At 41.3% G+C, this 23,756-nt stretch overlaps 1 protein-coding gene across 1 annotated transcript; it reads right to left on the reverse strand.

The window, feature by feature from the left end:
• Positions 1 to 356: 356 nt before the first annotated feature.
• Positions 357 to 23,423, reverse strand: LOC308145872 (alpha-1,6-mannosylglycoprotein 6-beta-N-acetylglucosaminyltransferase B-like; the record flags this gene model as incomplete). Its single annotated transcript, XM_080517463.1, is given in 20 exon segments — positions 357 to 454; positions 571 to 582; positions 10,281 to 10,362; positions 10,364 to 10,526; positions 11,002 to 11,162; positions 11,357 to 11,431; positions 11,549 to 11,665; positions 11,742 to 11,888; positions 12,102 to 12,257; positions 12,406 to 12,548; positions 15,208 to 15,341; positions 15,446 to 15,577; positions 15,896 to 16,065; positions 16,176 to 16,343; positions 16,428 to 16,601; positions 16,757 to 16,821; positions 19,075 to 19,214; positions 19,299 to 19,428; positions 22,319 to 22,434; positions 23,416 to 23,423. Coding segments are annotated over 20 exon segments (2,391 nt in total).
• Between the last annotated feature and the right edge of the window lie 333 nt (positions 23,424 to 23,756).

The following is a 23,756-nucleotide window of genomic DNA, read 5'->3' on the forward strand; positions in this document are numbered from 1 at the left end:
CATCAATGAAATAGCAAAAGGGGGAAGAAAAAAAAAAAAAAAAAAACTTCTAATATTGTGGGAATTGTCAGGATTTCACTCATTATCATTTTCCCTCATCTCATAACCTTGTTTTATTTTACAGGTTCCAATTTAACAAGCTGATGTCATCCGAGCCCCGACTGGGCTCGCTGCGTGTTTCCTGCTATGATTTCATGTCTCGACTCAATTATGTTGGCCGCATTGAGTGACGGACAAACGTCTGGACAATTAGCTGATGTCGAAACACATCCGAGACGCTGGAACTTGGGAAATGCCGAGACGATCCTAGGGGTCAAAGTTCATCGCCCCCCCCCCCCCCCCCCAACCCCTTCTCTTCACCCCAGATCTCCTCTATCGTACTTCTCCCACGCTCCCTCCGTCATTGGCACACCTGTGTTCTCACTCACACCCAAGTCCCCTTTTCCCTCTGAGTCTGCTTTAGAAAAGCATGCATACACACGGATACCAATGTCAAAGTGAACACACACACTCGCGCATGCTCGCGCGCATGCTCGCACGCATTCCAAGCCTTCCCAGCTGCATCTGCACCTGGGCTGGCAGCTGTCAACACAGAGGTAACTGGCACACAGCAAGCTGTATCACCTGGCTCATCTGCCAGAGGAGCAGGCAGAAAGAGAAAGGAAAAGGAGGAATGAAGCACTGAAAACAAAAATGAGTGGTGGCTGTGATTCAGAAAAGGGTGACGGAGAGAGTGAAAGTGGCAAGCCAGTCAACTGAGAAAAACAATAGAGTAGTGGGAGCAAAATAGAACATGTTAACGAAGGAGTCATTCTTCTTGATAGCGTTGATTTATTTAAAACCTGTTGAATTGCCAACCTCACCTACGGATCAAATCCACTGCATTGGTTTTCATTTAACATAAACTTGAATGAATAGAGAAGATGGCTAAAGGGAGGTGAGAGTGGAGGTGAAAGTATTTTAGAGGATACTGAGCAGCACAGGCAGAGAAAACTGAATCTAGAAGGTAACCAAACTTAATAAACTCACATAAAGGATTTTGAGAGGTTTTGCTTAATTTTGTAATTCTACATCCTCAGCTTGTTCTTGCTTTCCACAAATCCTATTTGCCGATGTGCAGTAGTTTCACAGTTTTTATTGAGATTAATACCCTTTGAACACCGAAAATGTCACGGCATCCTCTTTCTTCAGTTTATTTAGCCTCACAAAGCGCCTTTCTAAAATACAAACTCTTTGATGCCAGTAGAGTTTGTTTGAGATGTTTAAGATCGAGTGTAGCTGAGTTGTCATCGCATATATTGATCTTTTTAATATTTGCAATAACTGCAGTCGAGGTTGCACCGTACGGTTTTGACTTGATGTCATCTGGGCAGCTATTAGATTTATATTTCACCCATCAGATTGTGCTCATGGTAAAGTAATTCAAAGTAATCATCGGCCAAAGCCGAGGCCAAAGCTGAACCTCCAACCTGAAAGACTTAAGATTGCGTGAGTTTGTGTGCGTATGAATGTGTGATTGTGACTCAGGGTGTGCCCACACTTGTGAAGTTTGGTGCGCTTGAAACGAACCCTCATGCCATTGCTGCGTCAGTGTGGTCGATTTGTGGAAGTGTTTACGCTGCCATTCACAAACCAAACAGGCAGTAAAATGAACTAAAGCTTGAAGATGGAGCTCAGACAGACTTTAGATGCGTTACATCCTCTGAGTTTATTGTAATTTATGTGCATAACGGAGGAGATCCTGCTACTTTTTTGACTCCTTCATGCATTTCATAAGCTTCTGGTGAGTTTTTCGTTGATAAAAAAAAAAAAAAAACACCCACAACAGTAATCCAAAATGTGTCTTTTTTGTTTACGTCTTTTGATCCGATGCTGAGATTTTTCTCTCTTGCCGGTAAACATCACAAGTTGCCTCACAGTAGAACGAGCGATGACTTTAGCAGTCTCCCCAGCAGTAAGCACATACATGCATTTATTATTTACTTTTCAAAAGACAACCTGACAAGCTTTGTTTTGGAACATGAATACTCTTCCGGAGATTACAAAACACACCGGCACCGTGTGAGACAACAGCGCGTACTGCTGGACAGCCATGCCAACCCAGACCTTGTATTTTCTTTGAATGAAGCCGTAACTGTATAATTGTATGGGTTGACTTTATCTTTCAAATTACACACTGCAAACTCAAGTGGCTTCATGGTCACTTACACTTGCAGAGGGCTTATGTGACTTGTAATCCAGCTTGTTGTTGCCATCAACCCACCCGGAAAGAAAAATTCCCACATGTTAAGTAGGAAAAAAAAAAAAAAAAGCTTGTAGGTTTCTACCAGCTTGTGGTTTACCAGCATTTTAATAGGAAATAATGTGGGTTTTTTTTTTTTTAATAAGATGTGTCAACCAAAATGAAATGTTAGAGTGTAAATACCCTCTTGATTTTGCACGAAATGTTTCTGGATCTGTTTAAACGCAGGATTCCATAATGTTTAGGCTGACAATCACAGCCTGTGAAACGCTTGGTTGACGTTTGTTATTAAAACCCGTGAAAATTTGATCACCACTCAAAAATAAACAGGCTGTTCCACACGGATGAGGGGAAAAAAAACAAAAAAAACTTTCTTCTTCTAAAGGTCAGGATCAGGGGTGTAGCAAAACAAGTCTTTTAAAGACCCCCTGCATGGGCGGCTTTAATTACAACCGAGGAAGTGGCGCAGCTTAACGTGAACCACCCTGCTCGGCTGCTGCTTCTCAGGACTCTGAATGAAAGCAGAAATGCAGTTTAATATGTTTTAATGTGCCTGTGTGTTGGAGAGTCGCACGCTAGCCGTGTGTGGCAAAGGCACCGTGCAGCATATGGGCAAGGCACGTCTGCTCTGCCTGTTAAGCGGGGGTGTGTGTGTGAGGGGGGGTGACATCAAAAGGTGGATTTTATACCCCCCCCCCCACACACACACACACACACACACACACCCCATTGCCACCCCTCGCTATAAATCCCACCCCGAAAGGAGTCATTTATGGGACAATACGGGCCAATTTATGGGCCCCCCCTGAAAATGAAGGCAATTCAGAGGTGTAGGGTGAAAGATGACAAGGGCCTTCTCTGGGCTCTGTGTTTCCTCACCACTTTCTTTGAGACTGAAAGAAAAGATTGGAAATTAGAGATCTGGGAAAGTTCGTTTTCTTTGGAAAGTGTTTACGAATATTTGTCATCCACGTGTGAAATAAACACAACCAGCGCAATTATGTAAAAATATTTTGTGTGTCTGTGTGCTTTTTGTATTGTTCTTCCAGGGATTACCTGAAATATCCCATTTTGTCAAATTTCACTAGACACACAGACGACCTCTCTCGTCCCCCAGAGGTCACGACGTTCCTTCTGCTGAATATTTACATAAGGACAATGGGATTAGCAGCTTTTCTCGGACACATGCATGTGTACATGTACTCACATACGAGCACAGGGGAGGTAGACCGGATCACATCTGCCTCAGAGTTACTCAGGTGTGATGAGATTGCTTGAATACTGACGGGACTTTTGAAGAATACCGCAGAAAGGCCTCCGCCACAGATTAACTACTCAAGCATATAGAAGAGCTCTCTGTCCTGTAGTGTTACTGGTGAATGTAACCACATAAAGCTCTTTATATCTCATTTATAGACACAGACGCATCTCACTTCCGTTCCCTCGAGGTTGCCCAACAATGAGTCAGCTACCTACAATATGTCTGGAAACAACTTTTAAACAAATCACAGTTTTCATCTCTCCCCCTTATGCTCTCTCTCTCCCTCTCTCTCTCATTCTTTTCCTATTTTATTCATTTAGTTTAATAGTCTGTAATAGTTACCAAGTATCATTAAGGCCAACCTCTGTGGCTTCTAACAGCGCTTTAGGCAAGCCAAGTGTTTGTTGTCAGCCTTTTATTGGCTTCCAGGGAGGAGGGTTGTTGTTGTTCGGTGTAATCTTGGCACGCCAATAACAGGTTTCAATAAAAGCAGCTGCTTTCTTATGGCAGTGAAGCTGCACTCTTCCCTCCCCCCGTTTTGCAAGTGTGTTGCGTGGAAATAAATGGAGATCTTCCTGTGGATGAAAACCCAAAGTGTCTCCCATTGTCCTGGTACAGCAGCTATTTATTTTTCTTCGGTTTTCTGTCATCTGACGCTCATAAATGACTTTTCTCTTGAGTGTTGATCTTAGTTTTCATCCATGTCACTCATTTCCTCAGCAGGTTGCTGCTGTTTGAGTGCTGTAGTGCAGTGAAGCCACAGGCTTGACCACACTGCCTCCTGTAGGACAGAATCTGCCACTGCAAATAAACTGGAGCGCCAGATGTGTCTGAAGTCGAGAGGAATTGAAGGTTATGAACCTGATTTGAACGCATTCAGCTGTAAGTCGTTTAACAAGAGTGCATAAATAGTTGGACCCATGTATGTTTGATTTGACTTGAGCTGTTTAGTGATTAGCACTTCAGTGTGAGTCAGTCACTAAAGTTCTGTACAAGTTAGATCATTTATTTGGAAGTCACGTGGCGGACACATGCTTTATTTTGGTCTGTGTTCCTCTGTCCTTATGAAAGTGCAATATTTTCAACTGGATCTTTGAGGGGCTACAAGTTTTTGCGTGAAAAGAAGCTTGAAATACATTCAATGAATACTTAACAATTCAAGTACTTATTAATCAGCTCAATGTATTTACATATGTAGACATGAGAACAAGCTACTGAAGTTCAAACTCAGCATGACAATGTCGAAAAAGTGAGATTTAAGGTATGCAGAAGACCATCTTTGACCATTTCAGGTATCTTATTGATGACAATTGAATCTTCTCCAAAGTCACTAAACTTTAGTCCAGAAGAGCAAGTTAGAAATACAGTGGAAGAGGAGATTCACACTGCTGACAACACTGCATTACTGTAATGTGTGATGGTTTTCACATTGAATCAAGCCATCGGGAATGAAAATTGTTCTTGATTAGAAAAGAGGTAGAAAATACTTATACCAAGGTATATCTAAAGTTTGGGGTTAATGTGTGGGTGTATTAAGTGAAAAAATTACCATAGTGAGGCTGTGTGTGTGTGTGCATGTGTGTGTGTGGTTAAATTCCCAAGAATGTATGTTGGATTATGTAATGATATTTCGCTCCTGGACGAAGGAAGGAATTCTCTTGATCAGTTACATCAGTCACTGCAAATCTGCTGCAAATCAAAATGATTTACTGCAGACCTGTGGATTCCTGTGTTTTCGGTCTTCTGAGAGGTGTGTGTGGTCCGTGCAGCATTCAGATTCTGACCATACCAGACTTAATTTAGAAGCAAACTTGGACCTTCATTTCAAACGGCCCGGTCTGCATGTTTGGGTGGGTTTAGTTGGCAGCACTCCACAAAATGGACCACACTGAATAAAGTAATCGCACGTAGGATTTCGTCCAGACCTGACAGGAATAAACACACCCTGAGACGCGCTCACAAAGGGATCAGGACTATTTTTGATGATCCAAGTATAAGTCGACTTTATGAAGAATAGACACCGGAAATAATGAAGACATTTGTGAGTTCCAAGTGGCTCATTTATCAAAAAAACCAAACCATGTTTGTTTTTCATTGTGTTTTAATACATTTCCATGCTCTTGTAAACACTTTGTATTACTTTGTGTATGAATCCATCCATCCATCCATCGTCTATACCACTTATCCAAGATAGGGGGCTGAAGTTGGTGCTTTTGTTCAAAAGTCTGTTGGTCCATCACAGGGGGAACATGGCACAGGTAGTCACACAGACTCACACCTATTTCAGTCACTAATTCAACTCAACGTAAAGGAAACAAATGTCTCCCCACGTTGGCATTGATATGGGAATACATGCACTCATTTAAGCTGGAGGCCTTCATTCAGCCAAAATCAAAAAGTCACACACAGGAATAAAACCTTGGGCTGCAGTGAAGCAGGAGTGACATGAGGTGAATCAAAATAATAGTGAAGAAAAGTGGGCAGAAGAACAAGCAAACGGGGGGAAAGAGGGTGTGTTTGCACAGTCTGAGCGACTGTTTCTATAGACACAATAAGCACATAGCAGAAAAATACTTGAAGATCCAGGGTAAACAGTGTGATTAATCGCACACGGTCATGCAAATATGGTACAGCAATAAATTCATGAAAGTTACATTTTCCAGCAACTTAAAAAAAAAAAAAAGACATCGATGAGTTATGAATGTAATAGCTTTCTGGATATGCAGCCCAAATTGCTCATTGACCCCAGACATAGTGCATTAATTTTAGGTTCAATCTGAATTTGCCATTCCTTGCTGCAAATACATCAGTCCTGTGTGTGAAATATGATACAGTGATTTGTTATCGCAGTTCTTCACAGTTTCTCAGGACCAATGTTTCTTTCATATCAAAACACATTCGTGACAAAGGTTGAAAGTTTGAACGGAAAAGAAATTCCTCTGCGTCACCCTCCTCTGTAAGATCTCGCATTTTTCTTGGCTGCAGAACGTGAATTGCCACCACCGTTTAAAGGTACAGGAGAAACGGCTCGTGTGTGACGCAAAGAGCTGCTGTCTCTCATGTGAAATTAAAAAGCGCGCAGATAAACATTATTGAACATGTGCTGGAGCGTGAACTCTCCATGATGTCTGGCTCTCTGACACAGGACAAAGGGTTTGCCGTAGAGGTTATTTCTGTTTGCTTCTTCTGTGATCATTTCTTATTTTATGACATTTTTAAATTATTCTGTGCTGCAGGCAGATTGACTCTGATCTCAACAAAAAGCACATTTTGGTGGAATGAGTGGTATGTGGTCATATCATTGTCATTATCAACAGCAGGCCCATAACATGTATTAACCCATGATATAGGGTCTTTTATTCTAAAGATAAATTAAGTCTCCTTAATATTACTACATTTGTCTTACATTTGATATTCTCTCAAGTGCAAAAGTACATTTATGACTAAAGTTTTCAAACGGAAACATAAAGTTGAAAAGCCTTGTGTTTTAATTAAATTAACATGTGTTCCTTTTGTTTTCCTTTGAAAACAACCCTTTTATCTGCTTTTATCACAAATTGCATTCTGACTCTTCTAAGTCAAGAATAATAGATTTGTTTCATATGATATGAACATATTGTATATATAATACATATTAATGATTTGTGAATACATAAACTTGCCTTTTTCGGTAATACCACAAAGAGGCCAATGTTTGGTTGGAAACTTAAAGCTGATGGACTCTAAACTGATGCATTTAAAGCCTAATAAATATAAAGTTCTTGGTGAAAACATTTTTATTTCACTGCACTTTATACTGTGTATAATTGTGTTTGTGACAAATAAAGGTTATTGATTCTAGACAGGTAGTTTGAAACTAATAATTGATTTCCAACTACTATTTTCTGTAAATGACATTTTTATATGCATGTATGTCACCTTGAGTTAAACATGTAAACACTGTGTGATACCAACTTATATCTTTAATGGTGTTATATAAAGGAAGGGAGATGTAAAAAGAAAGTTTTAAAAATGAACAAATATCTTGAATCTGAAGTTTTAGTTCATTTCTCTTATTGAAATTTATTTTAAGCACATCGTACTTATTTCTCTATATTTTTACTCTATTTGAGAAAGAAGACAAAGCATTAAAAAAAAACCCAATGTGGCTGACATGGCCTGCATTGAACTAAAATGACAAGGAAGACAGATTCTGATCTGTTCATCTCATTGTAAGAAGCTACATTAAATAGTTTGTGGTAACTGGTCATCTTTGGCCTTAAAGTTCAGCTTAAGACATGAAATCAATGAGCAGCCGTAACCACCAACCTTAAATGATTAAAATTAGCTCGAGGACACAAATGTCTGTCACCATCACATGGATTTCTAACAAGCACATGGACCGTGTCAGTTCGACACTTGTATAAAGCCACGTTCAGCGTGAGGTCAGTCGGCAGTCGTGTGGAACACTAAAACCTTTGTCCGTGCACGTTTGCACATTTTCCTCATACATACTGGAGGCTGTTTTTGGACCCTGAGTTTGAACCCTCTGCTATCAGCCCCCCGGGAGGTGAGTGACAGCTTTTATATGCCATAACACATGTAACTGATACGAAATTAATGTGACTCATCCAGAAATGACACATCATTTCCCGAAAATTAGTTTCACAGACGTCCCTTTGGGTCAAGAGCAACTTTTATTTCCCTTCATTCCAAACAGCTTCTCCACATAAAAACAAAGTTAATTTCCATCGTCTTTGGAACGCTCACCTAATTGAGCAAAAAGTCACATTGGACACAGCCAAACGAATACACCAAAATACACGGAAGTCCTTTCAGAGCATTTACCCGCCGATCACATTGTCAGAGAGGGTTTTGCGGCGGCCCTGAGTCGACTGATCCCTGAGTGACAACATGCTCTGGTCTCATGGAGTGTATCAAAGCTAAAAAAAAAAAAAGAAAAAACATATATATATATATATATATTTTTTTTTTTTTTTTTTTTCTGCCAGTTAAGATTCATCAATGCATCACCTCCTTAAAGGAAAAAAAACTTCACATTTACTAAGTTCAAAATAGCAGCTTGTTGCCATCATTGGATAAATCTTTGTTAACAGCTGTGCCGTGTACATGCAGCACCCCATCATTGACACACCACTGAGTGTGTGCTGTGGTCCTGCCTTTATTCTTTATCATTTGTTTCTTTCATGTGTGGTGCAAGGGGAATGATGAGATAAGCCTGAGTGAGGTTCAGCTTTCTGAAATGTGACGTTATCGAGTGCAAACCCCTTGAAAACGTATGGATTTATTGGATGTAATGCTTCTACAGTAACTGGATATAAACACCGATTCGAAAATACACTTTGGGGGAGTTAAGGCTCCTGCAAGGCGATTGCAGGAAAATATGTCATCAGTTATTATCGAAATCATTTCATTTCTAGTTTAAAAAAAACAATAGAAATGAATCCAGTCCAGCGGCTCCTTCCTGGTGCAATTATAAAATATGTGTTTTGAAGACAAATATTAAAGTTCTGCTTGTCGTGGCAGAGGGAGAGGATTTAAACCGAGCTGAGGGGGTTTCCTCCGTCCAAAAAAGTTTGGGAACCAATGGTTTATATGACAGTATAATCGTGGTTATATGGTCGTGACCTCCCAGAGGCATTCAGAGGTTATCCATGATTCACTCAGATAATGAGCCTCATCACTTAGGCTGTCACCCACTCTCCTTTGAGGCCCAGGCTAATATTTGCAGTCAGCGGAGCTACACGAACCAAAAATCCCATGCAAGGCTGACCAGTGTGATCCATTACTGTAAGCCAATGAATAATGACGTACTTATTAAACAAAATATCACAGTGTGCAGGAAAGTTAAACATTGTGACTGAGTGGCGTTTGACTCCGCGGTTACACTTTTCACTTCGTTTAAATACGTCCAAAAACCTTTCCCTTAAAGTGCATCTTGTCTTTACTTAAACACTATTTGCTTAAGAGGTCAGTGGAAAAACAACAACAACAACAGATATTTAGTTTGGCAACTTAGGAAACAAGGAATTGGATTCATCATCTGTCAATATTTCAAGCATACTAAAAAGAAAGAAAATGCTATCAAAAACATCATCAGCCTATTGTTCCTTTTTTTTACAGTGTTGTCAATACATAACACAAAAACAGAAAATCTGAAGCTGTGTCTGAAAAAAAGCAATAATAACTTTAGATCGTCTCCTGTGATGTATTAAATATACATTACCTTGACTTCCTGAGCCTAATCTGCTACTGTCTATATGATTGTGGTTTATTATACCTGTTTTGTTGCTGCTTCTTTGTCATATGAAAATGTTTTTCATTTTCAAGCATTTTTCTCTAACTGAAGTAAATGCAGCTGAGTCTAATGAGTAGTTTAATCACTGGACAGAGACACACAGAGCTGAGAGCCCAGCTCCACTGTAATAATACAGCCATGTGCATATTATCAGGGTTTATGTGATTTAAAAAAAAACCTAACCCTAACCCTAATACAAGCAACAGAAAAGTAGCTTTTTGTTATTTTAATTTGGAGTAACTGGGAAAGTCCCTCCACGAGTATTAAAAAGAAACTATATGGGTACTTGAAATATTGAGAGATAATTCATTGTTGTATCCTGAGCATCGACTGGCTTTAAAGAAACCACGACCTTTGTTCAGATAAATCCAGTAACCAATAAAATAAAATGTTTATTCTCACTGCTATCACAGTTTTAAAAAGCTTTGTTGGGACGCCTGCCTTTTTTTTTGGCAATTCATAATCTTTACCTTCCCTACATGCATTGCAGGTGCCTCTTTGGTGCTGCGTTTTCCCTGAGCTGACGTGGAAACAGTCAGGGCACGGCACTACCTGTCCGACGGAGGGAAGCCCTGCAGGGACACAGCCTGCGGTGCGCCGGGTCCGAGCCGGCACAGCTGAACAGCAGAGGCTCCTGTTGAAGACTGCAGCGACGACCCCACGGGCTGTAGGAGGGGAACAGGTGGTTGACTTCCTGCACCGTGCTGGAGCAGCCAAGTCCAAGCCTACAGAATGAAAAGCAATTATATTTGTGTGTGGAGATCATCTATTATACCAATATGGTTTTGTTTTGATGTTCTTATGAAGATAGGTGACAAAACCAGTGTTTGTTACACATTATCAGTTGCTAAGAGACCAACATACCACTGTTTATACCTTGTTTGATTGTTTGTCATGTCTTCTAAGTCTGTTTTTTTTTTTTATGGAGGGTGCATCCTGTCATAAGATCTTCCTCTCCACGGTCACTTTAGTTTGGTCATGTGGATCTTTTTTCTGTATTTTTCATCACCCCAAAATGACCGTGTTGTAATTGGCTTCATATAAATCCCCCGGACACAAAACTGAGCAGATGGACCGGTGGCCTATCCAGGACCTTCGCTCATACTCAGCTGGGATAAACCCCCACAGCTCCATAACCTTAACTTTGATCAAGAGGAATGGCAGATGGATGGATGTGAGCTGGACACGATGATGTCTCACCTGGTGAACGCCGCAGGGGTGTTTAGGTGGTGAAACAGTGCTGGGTCACACAATAAGGAGGATCTCTGACACACACTTACACAGGACTGACCCAGTGGACCCAGATGTAACCTCAGAGTACTTTCTGGTGGCCAAGAAGGGGCTGATGTACTGCAGAAGTTCTTGAGCAATTGACAAAATAAAAGAGAAAGATGACAATTAATATTCCAGTCCATTCCAATCTGTTGATCTCATTACTGCAACCCCCCCTTTCAGGACTTTGCTTCCCAACAGAAAACATAAACCAGTTCCATGATTCCAATTTGGGTGAAGGAGCACCAATAATATTATGCCAGCTCTCCCATGATCTGTGTACCTGGTGAGTGATGTAACCATGAACCCGCTCCAACATTCCCCAACAAGTGAACTCTTGAGGAGTGAAAGACTTCACCTGCACAAACATACACAAATACATTTATTCAGGGCTACTGGAGCTGGAGCTCAGGTGAAACTCTGCGTGCCTGCGTATGCGGTTTAGCTGTGATTCTGTCTTTGCAATGGAAGCTACCTCGGTGCTCATAATAGTTTTGAGTGCCTCCCGGACGTCGCTCCTGTTGGTCACGTCCACAGTCCACACGTAAGGCTTGCCAATGAAATGCTCAGCATAAGGGTGCTGAGACGATATCTGATTAAAGACGAGAAGAACATCAATATTTCACAGTAGCAATGATTTTTGTGTTCCAGCTTGAAGCGTTTCCCACCTGTCTTGTGGTGGGCTTGCCCTTGTAGAAGTCATTGTTTTCTGACGAATGTGGCGGGTCAAACCGTGGCTGGAGGAACACACAACCGAGAGATATCGCCTCAATAGGAGCTGGACCCTCATAGGGAAATCCGAGACCCACAAATACCTGCAGGAGAAAAGAAAAGAGGCAAAGGGAAGCCACTTTCTTAATGGGAGACCATCATAAATCGCAATTAAGATAGGAGGATATAGTAATTCATCTCGGATAAGATTCACAATCGGCTCCATTTAGGATGACAGAGGGATAACTTATGCGAATGCTGCACTAAAGTGATTTTCTGGCTTCACAGTGTGATTCTGTGTTAGACTCCAGCCTGACCTTGGCTCTCCGGAGGAGTCGAAGGAAGTGGTCCTGAGTCAGCAATCCGTGGTTTCTGATGAAACTGGGGAGGTTTGAAGTGTGTCCTAATGGCTGGTACACTGTGGCGTGAATCTCCAGCAGCTCGCTGATCACTCCCACATAATCAGATTTTCCCTGGAATGTAAACAGAGAGATTCATATGGGAGTCAAAGTGTATTCATCTAAAAAAAACAAAAAAACAACTGATTTTCACCAAGAAATTCTTTAAAGTCATGTAAATTATTGCAGTAACACATATACCATAGTATCATAGTTAACATACCTGCCACATGTAGTCCTGTTTGCCATAGACCACTGCCATCCTGTCTTTTTTGTAGCTCTCTGGCTCAAGTTCGTCCTGCCTGACCTCGTTTCTCAGTGCATCTTCACTTGAAAAGCCCAGAAAAGAGTTATCTGGAGTGTGAGCTGGAAAGAACACAACCAAATCATGGATTACCATTCAATTCAACTTTTATTCTTAGAGATGACGCATGTGCACATCTCTTGAACAAACTTTTCAATAATTGATAAAAAGTTGTGTATAATGATGCTAACTCACTGAAACATGATCCAATATTGTACAGTTTAATATAAGGGAGATGTCTTTGATAACATGAGGTAATATTGCTATGACAATGTTGCTTGCGATAAATGAAATTTAAATACAAGTTTGTACCTGGAAGCACAGATCTTTTACAATAAAAGATCTTGACTAAGTGTATTTCCCTTAACATTATTTACTATGTAAAATGGTTATGCTCACCATCTCAAGATACCTCCAATTATCCTGAAGACATGCCCAAACTAAGTCAATATATGAATTACTTTATTTCTCCATGTTCTTTGCAGTTTATTAATTCTGCATATGCTTATCATGATAGATGCAAGCACTCACATTATTGGTCAGCTCGATCTGCAAAATGTTAAAAATGATTGAATACATTTGGCGTCTTCTCCTGCGCAGACTGCCGCTGAATAACAGTTTATATTCAAATTGTGTGAAAGAAGTGAAACATACTGCACGGCATGAATCACATCCCACAGGAAATGAGTGTATGAGAGGGTGAGGTGTTTGGATAGGTCGCTGCCACCCTGCTGCCCTCTGACACACTGAGGAAGGTGTGAGGGATGAGTATTTACTTTACAGGGAATGTGCCAGCAAAAGGGTTTTCTTATTTTATATGTATGTCCAAATTAAAAAAAAAAAAAACAACAAACTTTTTCAAACTCACCCATCACAGAATTACCTGCTGGTTCCCTTTCAGTTCTATTTGTTTTAAATGCTTCTTCAGGTTCGTCAGATTAGCACTGGAACACAGTTTATATGTTTTGTGCACTCAATCAAGTATTTCCTTGGTTTTAAAGAACAGAAGAATAAAGTTTGTGTATTTGTCAAGATTTTAGCGATCCGTTCCTGTTACTCTGTCTTAGCTGTTTTTCTTGATACTTTGTTTTAATCCTTCTCACATCTTTAACTACCAGCCCCCTTTCTCCCTCCTCTTCCTCCTCCTCCTCCTCAATCAGGACAAATAAACAGTGTTTCCAGGCAGTGGGATGGAGAGTGGCTCCCAGCCCCGTGATTCCAGCTTGTCTCCATCTCCCAGCAGGGTGAAAAAGATGACAGGGAGAGGTGTTGGAATGAAAGCTCTGTCTGGGCACCGAAGTTGTTTAACCTCACCTATTAATCCTCTCACTGTGAGGAGGCGTGGGGCGCATGTGAAAGATGTATGCAGAGGCACCGCAACGGGGTAGGCAACACCATAGGGCAACACAGGCAATTGCCAGGGCCCCGATCTGTAGGGGTGGGGGGGGGGGGGAGGCAGGGACGTCAGACACTAGTCAATTTCAATGGCAAAATAATATAAGTGCGTCTGCTTTAAGACGCTGCAACGACACGCACATCGAAAATCCCCCCGCACAGGGCCCTTTCTGAGTAGATGCCAGTCGGGGGCCCCAACAGACGGCAGATATCAGCAACACAATGCAACAGGTGATACAGAGCAGCAAGCTTCGTGCAAGTTGCAGGAACTTGGAGAAAGCAATGCATAACATTGACGCTGATGATTTAGAGTTGGAGATTGTGGCAGGTGAGGCGATGAAGTCCCTGATGTGAATCAGGTGTGATGCATCACCTCACTGTCCATAAAGGAGGAGCCGCCCGGACACACAGAGGCACAGGTGGGAGACTGTGGGGGAGCCTGGCGGTGGCAAGCAATACTGCCACAGACATCAATTCTGCTGTCTGCACTTTTCCTGACCACGCCTCCACCTGCCCAAATGACATTTTAAACTACATTTACAGTGAGGACCTTCTGGATCTATACAGCAATCTAAGCATAGAAGCAGGCCAACAGGATGAGCACTGATCTCCACAGAGAAATGTCCGGAGGTCTTTAGATATAGAAGATATTGTGGCTGCATTTGCAGAAGCCAAGGCCTGCAAGCAGCAGTTTTAAGAAAACAAATTCCACTACAAGTGAACTATAGATACGTGAGGACTTGGTTGATTTAGGTTTTTCCAACTGTTTTTGAATGTACCATGCTCCAGCTGCTCATAGGAGGAGACGGATGTCAATCAAGGACGGACATGTTGGTAACCTTCTGTCTAACAGACCGTCCAACAGACTAAACTATAAAATCCCGGGTATTTAACATGTGTATTTTCAGTGGAAACTGATTTGAGTAGGAGGGCTACAGATATGAGACCAAGGTGTCACAGTTCTTACTTTCCACTTCAATTCCTTGTTTTTTTGCTTGGTTGCATTTTTATCATACTTAGAATTTTGCACATTTCAGTTGTGTTGGTTTTTCTGGAATGTATATACTGTGTGTAAAGCTCACATTCAGGTTAGACATTAATGTTATTATTCATTTCATATGGTAATTATTCAAATATTTCTTTACTGATCCGTCGTCCTGGATTTCATTCATCATCATTCTGGAGCCCAGAGTTTTTCTTGCCGAGGGCCCCCAGGGGGTCTCGAAACACCCCTGGATGTATGCTAAGTGTTTTTGCATCAATGAGCCTTATACATTATAGATGCTCTATTTCTACCATTTCACACACACTCACATAAACACTTACGGAACATAGTCATGTACTGCAGAGGCTGGAGACCCCAGCTGCCCCATAGTGTCTTATATCCGTGACTGTGTGCATAGCTCTCCAGGTTAAAGGCTGGCTCAGTCCCAAATGAATCCAGGATTCTGAAGCGGCACCTAAAATAAAATAAAAAATTAAATAAAACAGTACGTCACAAAATGAAATATCACCTATAATTTTTGTGGTATATATTTTTTGATGGAGGACATTTTGGCCATACTGGTAGTGTTGAAAAGCCAATCCCATCGCTCCTTGGAGGTGAGCAAGCCCATGGTAGTCGGTGTAGATGAGGTCAAAGGTAAGGGCTCTTTGGATTGGGCAGCTGCCACGGCCTGGAGCGGCACCTATGAGGCTGGGATAGGAACAAAAAACACATAATAGGTTGAAAAAGAATCCAGGTAACCCAGTGAAAAACTAGCTACATATTGGTACACTCGCCTTTCAATTTCAAGGATGCGAGGTAACTTATGGCCACCATGAAACTCATAACAAATGCAAAAAAGACACAGAACAGCTGGATAAATAAGAGTGATTGTAACTGAAGATGTGTAACTCCTTAGCATTAAGCATTTATATGTTAATGCTACCATGTGTTTGAATCTTACTCAGTGCCATTAGTGAATAACTACAGTATGGCCACATTAACATAAGTCACACAAGTGTTAACAACCTGTGAAGATGGCTCTGAGACATGCTGAAGGTCAGGTTGTGGCCCAGAATGGTCAGACAGGCGGACAGGTCAGCCCACTGGACTAACTCGCCAAGAGGACCGCCTCTTTCCACCATGGCAGCAAAACGTTGGCCAACACTTCCAGCCAGCGCGCCGGGATAAAGCAACACCTAGAAGATGGGATAGTTTGACACCTAAAATCGATCTTTTTAAATATGCAAATTAAACACTTTTTTTTTCTTGTTCAAGATAAAATCCAAAGAAATTATATATACAGTACCTTCATCTGGACTGAGACTGTCTTGTTGCTGCTTTGCTTCATCCTCAGACCAGCGTCTATCCAGCAGTCAGACATTCTTTCAACTCTGGACCGAATGAACCTGACTGCTGGACTACTGCTGTTGCTGATCACCTCGTACAGCGGATTCAGAGTGGTACGAAGTTCTGCCTGGGAATCATCATAATGTAAATGATTTGTGTGGAAAAGTACACCTGGAACCGAGCAATCCAATGGTAATGCATAAAAATATACCTTTTGTATGTCAAAATGAGGTTTCTGATGCCATGGCAGTTCAGAGTTGTTTCTTCCAAGACGAGATGGACAGAAGTCTTCTATCTGACTGAGATAAGTCAAAATGGAACATGTGGTACCATCCACTCCGTAGAAAGCATAGCATGGGTCTGACTGCCATTGAGCCTGCAGGAACTGCACAGAAACAGATGTTTAAAAAAAAAAAAAAAAAAAAGCTTATTTGAGGTTGGATTCATTATAAACATTTGTTTTGCTCCTTTGCAATATAAACTACATTTTCTATAAAATTTTTGCAACAGGGACCTGCTAAAACATTCTCACTTTCTCACCTCCACTTTCTCCGCACACACTGGAAATGCAGGATCCATTGGCACTTCACACTTCTTGTTGGGTCCTGTTAGTAAACACATTCGCCGTCACACCGCTTGTCTTTGTGTGGCCACATTCGAAGGCACCATTAGTCTACAGCCCCCAGCTACAGCAACAAGTGGCACCTTGTCGAGTTTCCTCGACGTGGATAATGAAGAACAGCAGACAATAACTTTGATATACAGCCTCTTGACTGCAATACGCCGCGATGTGAGAGCTCCCACAGAGGCATTAGAGTAGACGCACTGTGTTCTCAGAGGCCCCTTCCTGTAAGCCCTCCAACAGTCTTTAGCCAATGTCAATCAACTGGAATGAACACACACGTACCCACACCTGACCCACCTGCCTGCTACCAAACATTCCCATTTAAAACACTCGACATTGCCAAAACACACAGTCCTTGACTGTGTAAAACAACCTAGTAAAAAGGAAAATGGAGGGAAAAAAGATAAGAAAAGCTGCAGACTGAACAGAGGTGTGAAAGCCTAAAAACAGTGGTATGCTGTAAGAGCACAGAAAAAAGACCCCACCCCCCTGCAAAAACAAGTGTATGAGTAGACAAATTGGTGAAAGGACTCCTGGGTAATTCAGTGGGGTTTTATGGGTATGAGGTAATGTGAGAGGAAAAGGTTGAGGGGCAAACAGGCTGGTGATGGGGAAGTGTGTTTGTGTGCATGCGGGTGGCGTGTGTGTGCATGTGATGGTGTCCGCATGGCCAAAAACTTTATAAATTCCCATTTGAAATCATAAAAAAAATACAAGTAAACCAACTCAGCTCAATTTATGCAACACACAAATCTTTGCATGCCAGCCTGTGTGCGTAACCGGATTCTCACCTGACACCTCACTGGAGGGTCGTTTCGCCGATTTTTTTTATTTATTTTTTTCTTCCCGTGGCTAGTTCATTGGCAGAGGCTCTGTGGGACTTGTTAAACTTCTATTCAAGGACTTCAACCCCCATAACCACCTGCACCCACTGCCCTTTAACCCCCCAATTCACACCCTGTATTATCACAGCTTGTTAATTTCACTGTGTGGTTAACCTTTACTAAAGCTATGAACCGTGCATTTGGCTCAAAGTATCACGCTACCTCGGCAGGCAACCACAGAGAAGTTTGCAGCCAATTATTGAAACTGGCAGCGTGCAGAGAGGAGAGAGTGCATTCACTTGGTGGAGCCAGAAAGTAAAAGCCTATTATAACTGCAACAAGCCGTAAAATGTCTGTTTGGGTTGAACAATGAGCTGCCTTTAGTAAAGGACATCGTAAAACTAAAGCTAAACTAGGCAAGAGGTAATACTTTAATACACCTGTAATATCAGTAGAAATGAAAGCCCCCGTTTTGTTTAAGTCTAATTTGGAATGTACCTTTTTTGTGGTATACGCAGTTAAATGCAAAGTTCACCCATGACAGTTTAGAGTAAATGTTGCCCACTGGAACGGAGCAGCATCACTGCTTTGTCAGCAAAAGCTTCCTACAGCTTCTTCGCTGTCATGGAGCTTCAAGCAGATCTGCATTTTAGTCTGAAAGCTCCAGGTTTTGCAGGATATATCTTCACCATCCCCCCCAAAAAATTAGAGCAATAGTTTCCAGTCTGGACTTTTCTAATGTCAACGAAAACCATTAAAATACTCTTCCTTCTGGAATCCCAAGCTGAAACTATTATCTTCATCATGAAACTCCTGTTCTGGTATGTTGGTGAGAGTCTGTTTGTCCATCATAGTGCAGACATGGTTGAAATGACGTTCTAATCTCTTAGCTTGCGGCTCAGCCGGCAGAGCAGTCGTCTCTCTATTGTGGTGTTGCATGTTCAATTCCTTCTACATCCATCTGGGTGCCGAAATGTCCTTGAGCAAGGCACTTAACCCCAAATTGCTCCCAATGGTGACAGTGCCTTGAATGGCTGCAGCCTCTGTTGATGTATGAATGGGTGAATGTGATCGACGATGTACAGCGGCTTGGGGCTGCTCATCTGGTTTTAAAGTGCTATTTACCAACTTAAAAAAAAAAAAAAAAACGATTGCCTAAAGCAATTAAATATAATAAAAAATGTATCATGCAGGATTTTTGTCAACATGAATATATGAAATTATCTATTCAAGCCTGCTTCAGCGATTAAATGAACACTGAGGAGTAAAATCTCTCTGACACTAATGTATGGTCCAGCAGGTAGAGAGGTTCCTCTTCCCATCCACCGTTGGTGGTTCAATCTCGATTAGCAAGTCAAACACACCATTGTTAGGACAAATAATATTGGATATAAAAGTTTAGCATTTACCTGTGTGTGGGCTGTGGTGGTCTTGTGGTGCTGGCGTGTGAGCGTCATGGTGATGATGGCTGAGTTGATCCAGCCTCTGGGATACTCTCTTCAGCTCCCGCTGTACTAAGAGGGCCAGGCCTTGTTGGTCCACTCTAAAACTGGAAAACAAACAAAAGCAATGAGCTATTTATAACATCAACTGAATAAGGTTGGTATACAATATATTAAGGTCCATTGAATACCTCTGTAGAAGCTCACTGAGGTCATTTCTGGTCAGCTGGACATCATCTCTGTCTTTATTCAGCCTCTGCATCTGAGTACTCAAAGCCTCCAGACGAAGAGCCAGCCTGCGAAAGCCACGACCACGTGGGCCTGCGATATAAAATTGCACGTATGTCACACATGTTGCACTTAATGACCGGGGTGTAATTCTGCATTTGAAGCCTTTGGAAGACGCCTTGTCAAGTTTTGGAGACGATGTACTTTGAAGGATTGCGGTCGCGTAAGCTTCGTGCCCCACATTGGATTTAATGGCATCTAATATTTTCTACAGGGCTGGATTTTTCCTGAACAACAATTTTATGGCAATATTTATGAGTGTAATTGGACCATTGTGGTCATCTCAAATTACCGTGTGGTTTCAGAGAGAAGGCCCACACACTCACTCACACGCACACACACACACACACACACACACACACACACACACACACACACACACACACACACACACACTCTGTTTTTGTGAATTTTTCCACCTTCACGGTTGGAGGGAGCGCTAAGATTAAAACGCTGACCTCATAGCTGTGAAAAAGTCAATTTGAGGTCACGTTTCAGCACGTTCTCCAAAATGAGGTGAAGCTATTCACAAGATGGTACATTTACATTGATCTTTGTCAGCTATTGTGCATCCATTAAGTTCAAAAACATTGGAAAATCAAAGCATCGCCATATAGCTCAAGTCGTGAACAAATTTATTTTTTTAAATAAAAATGTAAAAGTTACATCACAAACAATTTAACAAACCATTTAAAACAAACAATAAGGAAGAAAATGTCCCTTATAACACAGATAAAGGCCTGCAGCCGCTATATTTTCTTGTTGGTTGCTATGGTAACAGACACCTTTAAACAGTAGTGGCTCTTTCTCGAGAGTTTCCTGCGAAGATTTCAAGTGAAACATTTTCTCACTGATCTGACTCAGCGACATGGTCATAACCTTAGTTAATCATCGATGCAATTTGCATGGCGTAACTGTAAAAATAGCAAATGTGTGTTTTCAAAGAGGGCTTGTGACTTTGCGGGCTTTATTTGGACCGGCGATCATGAATGAAACATCTGTATAAAGCAAACGTAGCTGTTAACAGAGCTGAGGAATATTGACTGTTAAAAGTTACAGTAGGACCTCCCTGGGAATGGAGGTTTAACCTGATATACACACAGTCAAGTCTCTGAGAAAAAATGAAGTCATTTCATCTGTTTGCTCAGCTGAATGTCGGGAGTATCGCTGCTTGTGAGCGCGGAGGTCCTTCAGCCACGGCAGCAATGAAAGATTGGGTGATTCTCCAACAAATTATGTCAGATGTGATGATTTCATTTTAAGGCCTGTAAAGTTTTATATGTGCAGGTAATAAAACGATGTGTTTGACATAAATACGCACGTCACACGTGTTGAGGCAAATCTAAAAGTCGCGCGAGGCCGAAGTTTTCGAATGGAGAAGAAAAATATCTTCAGATCTCATTTACAGAGGAACTCTTCCCATGAAGAGAGACATCTCTGAATGCCACCAACTTCATCCATCCATGCTGTTTCTATTCCACATAATGTCCCACACACACACACACACACACTTACAGGCAGTTTAGAGTCACCAATTAACCTAAAATGCATGTTTTTGGACAGTGGGAGGAAACCCTGCAGGGAAACCCCATACAGACACACCAGGAGAACATGCAAACTCCTCCCAGAAAGGCCCCCCACCCCAATAACAGAACGTTCTCACTGTGAGACATGACTGCTAACCACTATAACACAAGACACATCCCCATTTTAATGACACTGATGTGCATGAGCCGTACCCCCCCCCCACCCCCCACCCCAGAGTAATCATACCTCCGTGAGACACAACCAGACCGATTTTGATTTAATATAGCATAAAATGACCCGTTGACACGCATAATTTGGCGCAAAGAAAAACAAAACCTTTTGTTGACGAACTGGAGCTTTGATAACTGTGTGTGCTCACTAACAGTTCCTCTCATGTGGCACATTTTTTGCAACACGACCGCTGCTGGGTGGACTGTTGTTACACAGCTTGTGGTGGGTCCTTCAAAGCACCCGGCAATTGTGGCCGAGTTTGTCTGTGGCCGAGATCCACCAGTGGGTCACAATGTCTGCTAAGAACAATTTCCACATGAGTTTGAGAGGAAGCAGATTAGGATGTTTGGGTGAATAACACACTGGCTGCATTTGACAACAAATCCTTTAGTAGTAATGAACTTTACCTTGTAATAGAAGGCCATTCTTGAATATACCATCATGTTTGTTGCATGACTCGATAGCAATTGTATAGATATTCCTATTCCATATGATGTAAAAACTTAAAAATTAAAAGAAAAATCACTTGTGAAACAATACATACATAGAAATCCATTTTGTTAAATCAAAAAAACACATTTGCAATCAAGATTTATGCAGCAGTGATACAGACTATTGAGCATTGATCAGCGACCTCCTGAACACTGACTGGAGTCAATCCTCAAATGGTACAGGCGCACAGCCAGAGCAGGCGAATTCATTCATCAAACCCACTGCTGATTTTACTGAAAAACATCCTCCAGAGGAGACTGCTGACAACATTTGTCTTTTCCATATAAACCAGAAAGCTTTTGCCCAAACAACCTGGTCCACTCCTGCTTAAACGGCCCCATTTAGAGAAACAGTTTAGCTAGACAAATGAGCATGGGAACAGTATATCTTGGCCACAAACCCACAACTGTCGGACACATGGGAGGACCTACCATGAACTGTGTACAAGTCAGATGAAGACTTAATTCCTGGTCAGAAATGATCTTTCAGTCACATTTTTCCTTATGTATGATTATCTTTTTTTCTTTTTTCTTTTTCAAATCCACATTGTTTATAAACAGTCTTGCCCAAAACTATGATAATGTGTGTTCTCGGATATTGATGTTTTTTTGTTTTGTTTGGTTTTTTTTGCTTGTTATAAACTGTGTTGCCGTGGGTGTGCCTGTGTTGTTACCCTGTTCCTCTGGTGCTCTCCCGGCAGGTTCATCACGGGAATTCTCCAGTGGCACCCAGAGGCTCTGCAGCAGCAGGGTGACCACAGACAGGAAGAGGCAGAGCACCAGGCAGCCACTAGAGGGCACAATACACAGAGAAACAACCTTCTTGGTTTGTTCTGCCAGATGGATGGTACTACCTGATGGCACCATGTGTCTATTTGTGAAACCTCACTGCATGTGCATTCACGATATTCATTCGCTCTGCTTTTGCAAAATTGGCCTTTTCATATTACTGTGGTTTTAAGTTTTCTCATTATCCTTGAATAAACTGTATTCATGGAAATCCCCAGAAGCTTGGATTTATTGAACCGTTCTTTTATTTAATGTTTATTCTATTTGTTTGTGATTGTACAACACTTTTTACATGGCAGTGTGAATAATTTGATGAATGTGTTCATTTGAAACACATTGAAATCGACCCTGGTTTTGTCACACTAAACTGGGAAGTTCTAGTAGGTTTATTACCTTCAGGCCATGCTACCCATTAGTTTATCTGTTAACTCAATTGGTCATCTAAAAAAATAACAATATGAAAATTTTAAATAAAAAATCTAGTTATAATACATACCCAATTTCTGTAAAGACTGCCCCAGACATTAAGAAAATATAGTTCTATCATATGCATTTATCATTTTTCTTGCTCAACATCTGTAACTTTAAACAAGCTTTTCCTGCATTGAAATCTTCATAGTGTAATAAAAGGGTCTACAACTGTCCAAAAAGTAAGAAAGCTCCAAAAACCTCTGTCTTTGTTTTTTTACACAACATAAAATGTCATAAATAGAAATATTTCTGTCATGCACAGCTTGTTTCATCCCATCTCGGAGGTGTAAAATAGATTTTTATTTGGAGTTTTGACACTGTGAAACTTGCACTCTGATTTTTATCATCTATAAAACTAATTTACAGTATGTATAGACCCGAATCGATCCGTAACCTTCATGTGAGGAGACCCTGGCGTGTCAGAATAAGTATCACATGGGCTTCTGGGTTCGGTTTTAACTGGCGCAGAGAGTCGTCACTTCTCTCTTATCTTTCGTCCCCGTAAACCCACCTGCCCATACCTAGAGAAACACTGAGTACTTGCTTCAAGTACTCGCACAAACACTTTTAATGAGCTCTGAGAGCCTACAAAAGCATCTATCTTTTACATTGAACCAACTAAATGATGCCAGTTGAAGTTGACTGTGAGAAAAGAAGGATAGAGTGGCAGTTCCAGGAAAGTAAAGTTAATTAATCAAATCAAGCAATTAAAAAAAACAAAAAAAGGCACCCTGTAGCTTTAGACATGAATAATTGAGAAACATCCATTCATTATGAGCTACAGCTGCTTTGCCACTAATGTGAAGCGTCTTACCTGCGAGGCCTCAGTGCTACACGCATTGCCCTCTCTCT

Source organism: Blennius ocellaris (genome assembly GCF_963422515.1).
Source record: "Blennius ocellaris genome assembly, chromosome: 21".
Taxonomy (NCBI): domain Eukaryota; kingdom Metazoa; phylum Chordata; class Actinopteri; order Blenniiformes; family Blenniidae; genus Blennius; species Blennius ocellaris.